This window comes from Carlito syrichta, unplaced genomic scaffold (assembly GCF_000164805.1).
Source record: "Carlito syrichta isolate Samal-C Ts95f unplaced genomic scaffold, Tarsius_syrichta-2.0.1 Scaffold304506, whole genome shotgun sequence".
NCBI lineage: Eukaryota > Metazoa > Chordata > Mammalia > Primates > Tarsiidae > Carlito > Carlito syrichta.
In genome coordinates, this window is record NW_007248602.1 from 445,305 (window position 1) to 457,272 (window position 11,968).

An 11,968-nucleotide genomic window follows, 5' to 3' on the forward strand; every position below is an offset into this window, starting at 1 on the left:
ACAGTTTGTGTTTCCATATGAATTCCTATATTGTTTTTTCTAGGTCTGAGAAGAATGTTGCTGGTAATTTGATGGGTATTGATTTAACTCTGTAAATTGCCTTAGGTAAGATGGACATCTTCACAATGTTGATTCTTCCAATCCATGAGTATGGGATATTTTTCCACTTGTTTGTGTAATCTTTGATTTCTTTGAGCAGTGTTTTGTAGTTTTCATTGTAAAAGATCTTTCATGTCCCTGGTTAGGAAGATACCAAGGTATTTCATTTTTTGTGTGGCTATTTTCAATGGGATTGTGCTTTTTATTTGGGTTTCTGTTTGTTTGTTATTGGTGTAAAGAAATGCAATTGTCTTTTGCACATTTATTTTATACCCTGAGCCTTTGCCAAAGTCCTTTATCAGTGCAAGGAGACTGTTGACAGATTCTCTTGGGTTTTCAAGGTACACAGTCATGTCGTCTGCAAAGAGAGATAACTTGACTTCCTCTTTTCCTATTTGGAGACCCCTCATCGCCTTCTCTTTTCTGATTGCTCTAGCCATGACTTCAATACTATATTGAACAGAAGGGAAGAGAGTGGGCATCCTTGTTCCAGTTTTCAGGGGAAATGGTTCCAATTTTTGTCTGTTTAGGAGTATGCTAGCTGTGGGTTTCTCAAAGATGGCTTTTATTATTTTGAGGTATGTTCCATGTATGCCTAGGTGTTTGAGGGTTTTTATCAAGAAGGGTGCTGGATTTTATCAAAAGCTTTTTCTGCATCTAATGATATAATCATGTGGTTTTTGTTCTGACGTCTGTTGATGTATTAATTACATTTATTGTCTTGCGAATGTTGAACCAGCCTTGCATCCCAGGGATGAAGCCTACTGGGTCATGATGGATGATTTTTGAGATGTGTTGTTGAATCTGGTTTGCTAGGATCTTGTTGACAATTTTAGCATCTATGTTCATCAAAGATATTGGCCTGTCGTTCTCTTTTGTTGTTGGGTCTTTACCTGACTTGGGTATCAATGTGATGTTAGCTTCATAAAATGATTTGGGGAGAGTTCCAGCTTTCTCAAGCGCCTGGAATACTTTCAGTAGAATTGCTATCAGCTCCTCCCTAAATGTCTTATAGAATTCTGCTGGTAAGCCATCTGGTCCAGGGGTTTTTTTTTTTTTTTTTTTGTAGGTAGTTTTCTTATTACATAGTCAATTTCCTTGATTGTTATTGGTCTCGATTTCTTCTTGTTTCAACCTAGGCAGGTTGTGCAATGTCAGAAAGTCCTCCATTTACTTAAGGGTTTCAAGTTTGTTTCCATACAAGTGTACGTAGTAGTCTCTACTGATCTTTTGTATTTCTTCATGGTCAGTTGTGACTTAATGTTTTGTGTTTCTGATTGTGTTTATTTGGGCTTTTTCTCTCTTTTTCTTGGTCAGTCTAGCTAGGGGACCATCGATCTTGTTTATCCTTTCAAAGAACCAGCTTTTTGTTTCATTGATTTTTTTCTGTTATCTTTTTGTCTTCTATGTCCTGGATTTGGGCTTTTATTTTGGTGATCTGGATTCTTCTGCTGAAGTTAGGGTTTTGGTGGTCTTGCTTTTCCACCTTCCTTAGGTGACTTGTTAGGCTGTTAGTTTTTGATCCTTCTGTTTTCTTCAAGTGCGTTTGTAGAGATACGAGTTTCCCTCTTACTACAGTTTTTGTGGCATCCCAGAGATTTTGGTAAGATGTTTCTTCATTTTCGTTTGTTTCCAGGTATCTTTTAATCTCTGTTTTGATTTCATCATTGTCCCAGGAGTTGTTTAGCATCATGCTGTTTAGTGTCCATATCTTTGTGGGTTTTGGGGAAACCTTGTTGGTGTTGATGTTTATTTTTATTCCACTGTGATCCGAGAAGGTGTATGGCAAAATTTTGATATTTTTAAATTTGCTTATGCTTGATATATGGCCAATTATGTAGTCGATCTTAGAATACCTTCTGTGCGGTGATAAGTAGAATGTGTATTCTGTGGTCGGATGAAGTGTTTTGTAGGTATCATTTAAGTCCATTTGGTCAAGAGTCACATTGAGGTTTTGGATCTGGTTGTTTATTTTTTGTCCTGATGATCTGTCTAGGATTGTGAGTGGGGTATTAAAGTCCCCAGCTATGATAGTGTTGGAGTCAATATCTTTTTTTAGTTTACCTAGAAGCTACTTTATGAAAGTTGGCGCTCCTATGTTGGGTGCATATATGTTTAGGATGGATATTTCTTGTTGATGGATTGAACCTTTTATCATTATGTAGTGACCTTCTGTATCTTTTTAAATTTTTGATAGCTTAAAGGGTATTTTGTCTGAGATTAAGTTTGCGACTCCTCCTTTCTTTTGTGTTCTGTTCACCTGAAAATTTGTTTCCCATCCTCTTACTTTGAGTCTGTGAGTGTCCTTTCTAGTGAGGTGAGTCTCTTGAAGGCAATAAATTGTTGCCTGGTGGTATTTTATCCATTTTGCCATTCTATATCTTTTCAGTGGTGCATTTAGTTCATTCACATTTCGGCTAATTATTGAAATGTGAGAGTTGATCCCTATCATAAGGTTCTTATGGAGTTGTTGTTGTTCCTGTTTGTTTGTTGTATTTTTTTTGGTTTTGGATTTGGTTCATGTGTGTTTTTAATCTTTTGCTTGTACTCTTGTGAAGAACGTTGTTGTTCTTTTTTCCTTTTCTTCTGTGTTCAGTTGTTTCTTAAGTGTTTCTTGTAGAGGTGGTCTGGTGGCAATGTAGGTTCTTAGGGATTGGATATCTGGGAAAGATTTCAATTCTCCCTCACTGATGAAGCTTAGCTTGGCTGGGTAGGTTATTCTTGGTTGAAATTGTTTATCTTTTAGAACTTTGAAGATATGGCTCCAAGTTCTCCTAGCCTGGAGGGTTTCTATAGATAAATCTGCTGCAATTCTAATTGGTCTTCCCTGATAGGTAGTCTGTCCCTTTTTCTCTTGCTGCCTTTAAGAATTTTTCTTTTCTTTTTCTTCTTTTTTTTTTGAGTTGGAGTCTCACTCTGTCGCCCACACTGGAGTGCAGTGGCCGCTCCTGGCCATTGCATCCTTGACCTGGTGGGCTCCAGTGATCCTTCCACCTCAGCCTTCTGAGTAGCCAGAATTACAGGCATGCACTACCACGCCCAGCTGATTTTTTGATTTATTGTAGAGATGAGGTCTCGACGCCAAGTTGCTCAGGCAGGTCTTGAACCTGCGGGCCCAGGCAATCCACTCACCTCAGCCTCCCAAAGCACAGGATTACAGGCTGAGCCACCGAGCCCGGCAGGATTTTTTCTTTTATACCTACTTTGTTTAGGCAAATTATTATGTGTCTGGGAGTTGGTCTTCTCATTTGTTGTCTTGCAGGGATTCTTTGAATCTCTTGTGTTTGAATTTTTGCATCACTGATGAGATGAGGGAAGTTTTCTTGAATGATTTCATGAAATGCTTGTTCCAGTGTGGCCTCTGTTTCTCTCTCTGCCTCAGGAAGGCCAATTACTCTTAGGTTTTTTCTCTTGAAGTAATCATTCATCTCTTGAAGGTTTTGTTCTGTCTTTTTAAGTTTGTTTTCTATGTTTTTTACAGTTTGGGTTAGTTCTGTGTTTTGGTCTTCGAGCTCTGAGATTCTTTCTTCTGCTTGGCTAATTCTGCTTTCCATGATTATTAGTCTCTTATTTATTTCCATCACAGTATTCTTTACTGCTGTTATTTCTGACATCAGCTCCTTCCTATTTTTCTCTTGCCTCTCCTCAATTTTTTTCATTCTATTAATGTCTTGATGTCTGGGTTTGTTGCATGTGACCAATCATTCTGGGGGCTCTTCATTGTTTGTGTTCCAAAGTCTGTTTTCTCAGTGTCTGACCTCCCAGGGGTCTGTGTGAGACCCATATTCTTCTTTGGGTTTTTCTTCATTTGTGCAGATTTTTGCTCCCTACTTTTTCCTTCTCTCCACTTCACTGTCTTCTTAAATTCTGTTATTCAGGGGTGGAGGGGTTGCTTTTACTTCTGTTTGTTCAGTCTCCTATTTTATGTATATCCTCTTGCTTTGTTCAATTCTGGATTTGGACTGTAGGTTGGGGGTGGTCTTTTTTGCAGTTTTGGGATTTACTTAAGGGGAGAGCTGTGATTCAAAATCTATCTGCAGATCCTGGTATCCGCTGACAGGTGTATGGATGATCTGAAACCCACTTCCCACTGCCTTGGAATCTGTCCTTGCAGTGGGGTTGTAAGTTTACTCCCTGAAATAAAATGAGGTTAACAGAGGGAAGAGAATGGAGTGGGCAGTGGGAGTAAGAGTTGGGTGGAGAGAGGAGTAAGGGGGAAAACAGAAGAGTGTACCAACATGGAGAGAGACACAAAAACTGAAACAGATAAAAGCAATACACCACGGCTACAAACTAACCAACTCCCATACAAAAAAAAAAAAAAACTAAAACATACAATGATGCTAACATACAAGCTAACCAACCTCCTTATTGGTGTGCTATTCCTCTATACAAAGATGGGGTTTACAGAGAGAAGAAAAGAAAAAAAAGGAAAAACAAAAGGAATAGAATCAAGTCAGTAAACTAACAGAACCAATCAATCACACTCTGAGACTTTTCGTTTAAGTCCAATGTCCTTTCAGCTGTGATTTCTAATTGTCTTTGCAGGCTGGTAAATTTGGTCACAGTTAGAGTCAGTTGCCCCTTGCTTGCTGTGAAGGGAGGTTCAGATCTGGACTCCCTGCCCAGATCAGCACTCAGATCTGGCCTGTGTATTTATCAAGCTTCTGTTTTTCCCATTTCGGTGTTGTTACCTTGATACCTTGAATCAGCAGCAGGTGGTGCTATCGCACCGCTCCAGATGATTTTGTCTGCAGCTGCTCGCCCCAGACGGGAGGGAGTTGGCAATGGGAGCCCACCTCACAGTACACGGGAGGAGGCCCACAGCCTGGCTCTGGAGGAGAAGCAGGGAGTGACTTTGGCAGTGATGGTGACAGTGCTCTCAGTAGATCTTGCTTGCAGGGTCTTCACGGTCTGAAGTCATGGGTTGCCTCAGGCATGGTTAGTGCGATGGCCACGGCAGCAGCTGCAGTGGCCACCCAGACCGCCGTGTTGTTTGAGCAGTGGTGACAGCTGAGCTTCATGTAAAGAGCAGGCTGCGGACAATGGGAACTGCAGCCACCAGGGAGAGAGCTGGAGTCTTTATGTGTTCTCTTTCGTGGAGGGTCTCACAGACCGAGCTGCCCCATCACCTTCTTGCCACAGTCCCAGGACTTTTTTTTAAATAGAAAGAAAATGAAGGCAGGGTTGAGTTTGAAAAAGAAATTTGTCTTGTTCAACTTTCCTGTAGGAAGAACACTCTGGAGATTTGGAAGAATTACCTAAAACAGGTTCTAAAATAAACAGTATTGCCTTGAGGACCGTAGAAGAAAAAGGTGAGTAAGTTAGCTGTTCAGATCAGTTGAGAGACAGCTTTCAAAGCAGTCGGGGCATCTCTCACCTGCTTCCCCAGCTGAAGCTTCTGTTTTGTTCATTTGCTTTTGCTGCGTCAGATCATGCCTGTGCTTACGATTAGTAGGGCTTGGAGTCATTTCTAATTTGCATCCTACCGTACCCAAAGTGTGCTCCTTGTCAGTTAACCATACTGAGTCTCATTAATTTTGGTGTAGGAAGCATGAAAATGGAGTGTGTATGCATGTGTGGCTGAGGCTGTGCAGGTCCCCTAGCCGGGTGTCTTAGTGGGGAAGGCTGCCTGTAGTCGCCAGCAGGGAACTACGCTCTGCTTTTTCTGCAGATGAGTATAGCAGCAGTGAAGCTACTGGCGAAAAGGCAGAGCAAAATGATGATGACAACATAAAATCTCAGGAGGTGAGAATATTATTCATGTTTATTTGTTCAAAATTATTTAAATACTAAAACCAAATTATATGTGTTAAATACTGTTACCTAAAGTTTTTCTTAAGTACTTTTGAAGGAGCTTTTTTGTTTTCATTTTAGTATAATGGGGCACCATTTTTTACAGTGCATTTTATCATTATGATTAATTTTGTTCTCTTCAACTTTGTTTCATCATAACATCTGTATGAGACTGACTTACATCATGGTCAGATAGGATCAGCCCTATGCTCTCCATCAGTTTCACAGTCATGTTGCTGACCTTGCAACTTAGTTCTGCCAGCTCAGGCACCAGGAGTTGGCAGCAGGCAAGAGGCAGCCTCAGCTGTGGAGTCCAGCCAATTTGAAATGGGAGCAGCAGCAAGAGGGTGTGCAGAAGGCGTGCAGGGAGTACCCGAGGGAACTGGTTTTATGAGCCAAGGTCATGGGTTCCTGGGAGGCTGCAGGCGCAGACAGACCTCCCCAGCCCTGCCTACTCCAGGCCCGTTGGGCTTTTCAGGGAGCCCATGGGGCAGAGAACTGCAGTGGCCTGAGACTAAGCCCCATAAATCAAGAAGCACAGCCTGTACACTGGCCAGATATTCTGGATAACCATTGTCAAGTTTGCCAGTTTTTAAATTGTTGTTTTTGTTGTTGTTGATCCTCTCATACATCTATGTGAGACGTATGGGGATCTCTCAGGCTGAATCCCAACTTAAATGGACATGTGTATTTATTACAGAATTAAAAGGTAGCACTTTTATTACCTCATTGTCTCATTAATTCTCACAAATTTATGAATTCATATGACAGTTATCAGTATTTATCAAGGGAGAGAAATAAGTAAAAACTAAGCCCAAGAGCACATACTTTTTAAGTGACAAAGCTAGGATTTGAGCCCTTTTAGGAAGGAATTCTAAACCAAATTTTGAGAAAACAAACTGTGTATAATAGATGATAAATTTTTTTTTTATTTCCCTCATAGGAAGACCAGCCGATAATTATTAAAAGGAAAAGAGGAAGACCTCGCAAATACCCTGTAGAAGCAGCATTAAAAATGAGTAGGTATTTGGTATGTTTTCAGTTCATACACAAGAAATTTTCAAACTGATTTTCTATATGAGATTTTCCTTTTTTTTTTTTTTAGAGGAGGACTCCAAAACAGATACTGGCATTGTCACTGTAAGTAATTGCAAAAGACGACAACTTCAACTTCAGATACTTGCTCTTGTCATTGGAAAGCATGAACTGCAATGTCTAGTATTCTGAACTACTATATTTTCTTTAAGTACTTTAAGTATTTTCTTTAAGACTTTTGTAAACAAAACACCGAGTAACCATTCAAATATTTTGATTAGTAGTATCTTCATATAAACAAAATTATATTCGTTTTTCTTCATTCTGATTTCATCCTCACTTAAGAGTTTGATTGATTATTTAAAAATTATCTAGGGCTTACCTTGTTGTGGTCACCTTTGGTTAACATAGAAATTAGCATTTTATATGATCTTGAGATAGTGGTTTCTTTATGGAAATCCCTGAGTTATCTTAGTATCTACCGTTCATAAAATTATTTTTGTCCTAAAATGTGCACCAATTTCCGAGCAGGAAATTTCTAAGTTATGTTTCACCTTTTTGAACGTGCTTTATCTGTGACCCTGAACTACATACCCAGTGAAATCATTGTGCCAATATTTCATTGCATGCATTTCAATGACAGCATTATAAGGAAGACAAACCACGTCCTCTGACCTAACAAAAGCACATGAGATTCAAGCCTCAGCTTTGCCACTTACTCCCAGGCCTGTGACTCAGGGCCAGTGGCGAACCTCTGGAAGCTCTGTTTTCTTAAATATAAAGTGGTGTAATGATCCCTGCAGTACTTATAGAATGATTATAAGACAACAAAACCAGAGAACCACATGTGAATGCATTTACCAACATGTGAAATTGTTTGCACTGGGGGGGCATTAACCTCCAGTGCTTGTCCTCCAGCAGGGCATGCTGCATTGCCTCCAGTGCTTGTCCTCCAGCAGGGCAGACGGGGACAAGGCTTATGGGAAAGACCATGTGCAAAAGCTCAGGCACCCACATTTGCTAACGTATACATAATCAACTGCAGAAAATAGGTTCCAAACATTCTGCCTATATAAAGAGAGACCCTAAACCTTTACACTGTTAATTGCCTTTCTAGGTCATGAGGATAAACTGCTTATTTCAGTTTTTATTTGTTTAAACGTAGGTAGAACAGTCTCCACCTAGCAGCAAACTGAAAGTAGTGCAAACGGGTATGTACCTACAGCATTCCTCTGTGTATGGTCTGAGGAAGGGACAGGGAGAGTGGTATTGGAGAATATTTTGGACTTTCATTTTGTTTCTCATTGAAATGGATGGGCTCAGTAAAAGCAGTGATTCATATAGCTGTGAGATCCAAATAGCTACTGGCGTACAGAGTCCAGGACTCAAGAGATGAAATTGTTTTGAGTATTTTTCTCCTCATTCCAAGGAGAAAAAACTATTCCAAAATGTTGATAATGATTAGCTCTGGATAGTGGAATAATGGGAACATTACTTATTATTTGTTACTGTTGCATACATTTTTCAGATTTTTTACAGTATGTATAAATTTTATGGTTTAAAATTGTTTACGTAAAAGCAGGAAGAGCCATTGGACTTTAAAGGGTTGATACAGGAAAGTATTCACATGACAGCTATTTTGTATCAAATAGCATGGTTTGGTCAGGCTAGGAAAGTACATATTCTGATTAGCAAAATAAAGCAAACAGGTAATGTAAAATTTTTCTACATTTAACTATATTATCTTGTGATCATACTTGTTTTTCTTGCCTCTTGGTAAATTAAGGTTTATTTTTAAAAGGGTGAGGGAGCTTTGTGTATGCTTTGCTTATAACCAGTTTTTATTAATAATTTCATAATATTTAAATCCATACAACAAAAGAGTCTATAACTTGATTGGCTTTTTTTTTTTTTTTTTTTGAGTTGGGCTCTCGCTGATCTCAGCTCATGGCAGTTTGAATTCCTGGATTTAGGCAATCCTGCCTCAGTCTCCCAACTAGCTAGGACTACGGGCACATGCCACAATGCCCAGCTAATTTTTTGGTTTTTTGTAAAGATGAAGTCTTGTTTTGTTACCTACCTAGGCTAGTCTCTAACTCCTGGGCTCAAACAATCCACTGGTCTCCCTCCCAACGTGTTGGATTATAGGCATGAGCCACCACACCCAGCTGAATGCCTTTTAAAGATTCTAGTTTGAACTGTGTGATTATGTTTTGGCATTGTTATTTAACAGTAATTTTCTTTAAAAATTCCAGAATCTGGGTATTGATGATCAGTTTAAGACAGACTTCTTTGTTGGCCTTTCTAGTGGGTTAGCTTTTTCATATTCATTCGTTTTTTGGGGGTTTTTTTGAGTTGGAGTCTCATTCTGTCACCCAGACTGGAGTGCAGTGGCTGCTCCCAGCCACCGCAGCCTCGACCTGCTGGGCTCCGGCGATCCTTCCGCCTCAGCCTTCCAAGTAGCCGGAATTACAGGCATGCACTACCACACCCGGCTGATTTTTTGATTTATTAGAGATGAGGTCTCGCTGCCCAGGCGGATCTCGAACCCACGGGTTCAGGCAATCCACTCACCTCAGCCTCCCAAAGGCGCGGGATTACAGGCTGAGCCACTGAGCCCGGCTTCATTAGTTTATTAAAGTTGCAGAAAAGGGCAATTACTAGTCTTCATCACTACTAAGTACTTTGTTTTTGAGTTTCTGACAAATATCCCCATAATTTCAGCTTCAAATAATCTTCATTTTTTTTAAAACCAGGATACATTCTCAGAAAATTTTAACATCTACAGAATGAAAAAGCATAAAGAATAGGCATGCACTACTTACAAATAGGCTTATAACATGCATATTTTTTGTTACCATGACATAACTAAATTATTTTGGACTCAAACGAATTCCATCTTTCAGTCTACTTGTCAGTTATGTGACTTCGAACAAATTATATAACTCAAGTTACTCAGGCTGGATGCTGTGAACCAGAAATGTAATACTTATAGAGCTACATTGGGATTTAAAGGTACAAGTTAAGTTATCCCTTATCTCCTGACAGGCGCAGTGGCTCACACCTATTATCCTAACTACTCAGAAGGACAAGGCAGGAGAATCACATGATGCTAGCAGTTCAAGACTAGCCTGGGCAACATAGTGAGATCCTGTCTCTTAGGGAAAAAAAAATTACTAATTAGCTGGACATGGTGGTGGCACACATCTGTAACCCCAGCTATTCTGAAGGCTGAGGCTAGAGGCTCACTTGAACCTAGGAGTTAAGGCTACAGTGAGCTATGATCACACCACTGTATTCTAACCTGGGCAACAGAGTGAGACCCTATCTCTTAAAAAAAAAAAGAGAGCGAGAGAGAAAGAAAAGAAAAAGTATTCCTTATCCAGAATACTTGGGATTTTAGATTTTTTTCCAAATTTGGAATATTTGCATTTACCTTGTGCATCCCTAATCCGAAAATCCAGAAGGCTCCGGTGAGCATTTCCTTTGAGTGTCATGTTGACACTCAGAAGTTCCAGATTTTCTAAGATTTCTGATTTTTGGGTTAGGGATGCTCAACCTATATATCACCTTGACATAGAGTTACTCGTTTTGTGAGCTCCTTGCTTGCCCCTTTCCTCCTCCCTTTCTGGGATCACAGCATTTGAACTGAAAAGGATCATAAAGGTGGTCTAACCCAATGGCTTATCTTACGCATGAGGCTCAGAGAAACTAAATAATTTGTCCAGAGCACATAGTTAATTTTTTGCAGATCTGAAATGAACTTCAGTTTCCTGACTTAAATCCTGTTATACTCTCTGCTAGGTATTCTGATTCGGTCTTTGCCTGACTGATACAAAATAATGACAGTCAATATCAGTACACTAATTAGCACTGATACATTGGCAGATATGCTAGACTATCTGTTGAATTTTAATTTTGCAGTAGTAAAGTATTAATACAGAGATTTCCCTTTTCTTAAAGACGAGTCCAATAAGGAAACTGCTAACCTACAGGAAAGAAGTATAAGCACTGTAAGTGTTCATTTTCTTTCAAAATATGTCCTTTAGAAATCACCTTAATAAATGCCCATTTGACCACCCTTTCAACTTTAATTGTGTTGCTTCTAGGATGATGGTGAAGAAAAAGCCATAGCAAGTGTGCGTCGGAGAGGAAGAAAGCCCAAACGTTCACTCACTCTATCAGATGATGCTGGTATGTTTCTAGCAAATTCTTAATTGCAGGGTCTTATTATTTCAAAATCACCTTTTTTAAGAGTTTTTCTTTGGATGAGGAAAAATCCAGTGGGATACAACTATATTAATATTACATAAATATGCGTGAAATAGGTTTAATCTCATGTCAGAAATGGTACATCCCAGATGCTTTTCTGAGTGCGTGTGAATTTTTTATGAATGCTGGCTGTGAACTGCATAAGTAAACTATCCCAAATGTGTTTGAGATTAAGTTAAACAGTTGTGAATTGCAAGTGCTGAAACAGAAAGGAAGTGGAAAGCCACTTCTCTGCCTCCAAGTCCCTCATAGCCTGAGTTCTAAACTCCATGACTCTCTCCTGTAAAAGTGTCTTTGGGAATTGTACGATCCAGATGTCACCCTTCTATTTGAACAGAATCCTCAGAGCCAGAAAGAAAACGCCAGAAATCAGTTTCTGAAGCTACCGAGGACAGGAACGAGCAGGAGTCAGACGAGGAAGAGGAAGAGGAAGAAGAGGATGAGCCCTCAGGAGCCACCACCAGATCCGCTACCAGATCAGAGGCCCAGAGGTAACGAGGGCCACTCGGAGCTGCCAGAGACCTCCAACTTCTCCCGAAAACAGCTTTGGGTTTCTGAGATTCTCTTTGAGTCGAATCGTTCAGCCACAGCGGAATCATTCCTTTCACTTTCCTTTATCTTCACTCGAGGGCACACGCACTTGGCCCTCTGGTTCTTCCTGGAGAACACAGTTTCTCTACTAAACTGTTTTTGGGGGGATTACTTCAGAGTCTTGGCCAGGCTTTAAATGCCTACTTGGTGGAACCCATTCAATTAATTTTACAAA

The 11,968-nt window shown here is 39.9% G+C and overlaps 1 protein-coding gene across 1 annotated transcript in view; it reads left to right on the forward strand.

The window, feature by feature from the left end:
* Nucleotides 1-5,699, forward strand: part of BOD1L1 (biorientation of chromosomes in cell division 1 like 1) — a 45,679-nt gene extending 39,980 nt beyond the window's left edge. Inside the window, exon 17 of the mRNA XM_008060058.1 lies at nt 5,330-5,699. Coding sequence (XP_008058249.1) covers nt 5,330-5,422 — 93 coding nt within the window. The 3' untranslated portion in view covers nt 5,423-5,699. The remainder of the gene's footprint in view (nt 1-5,329) is intronic.
* Nucleotides 5,700-11,968: the final 6,269 nt, after the last annotated feature.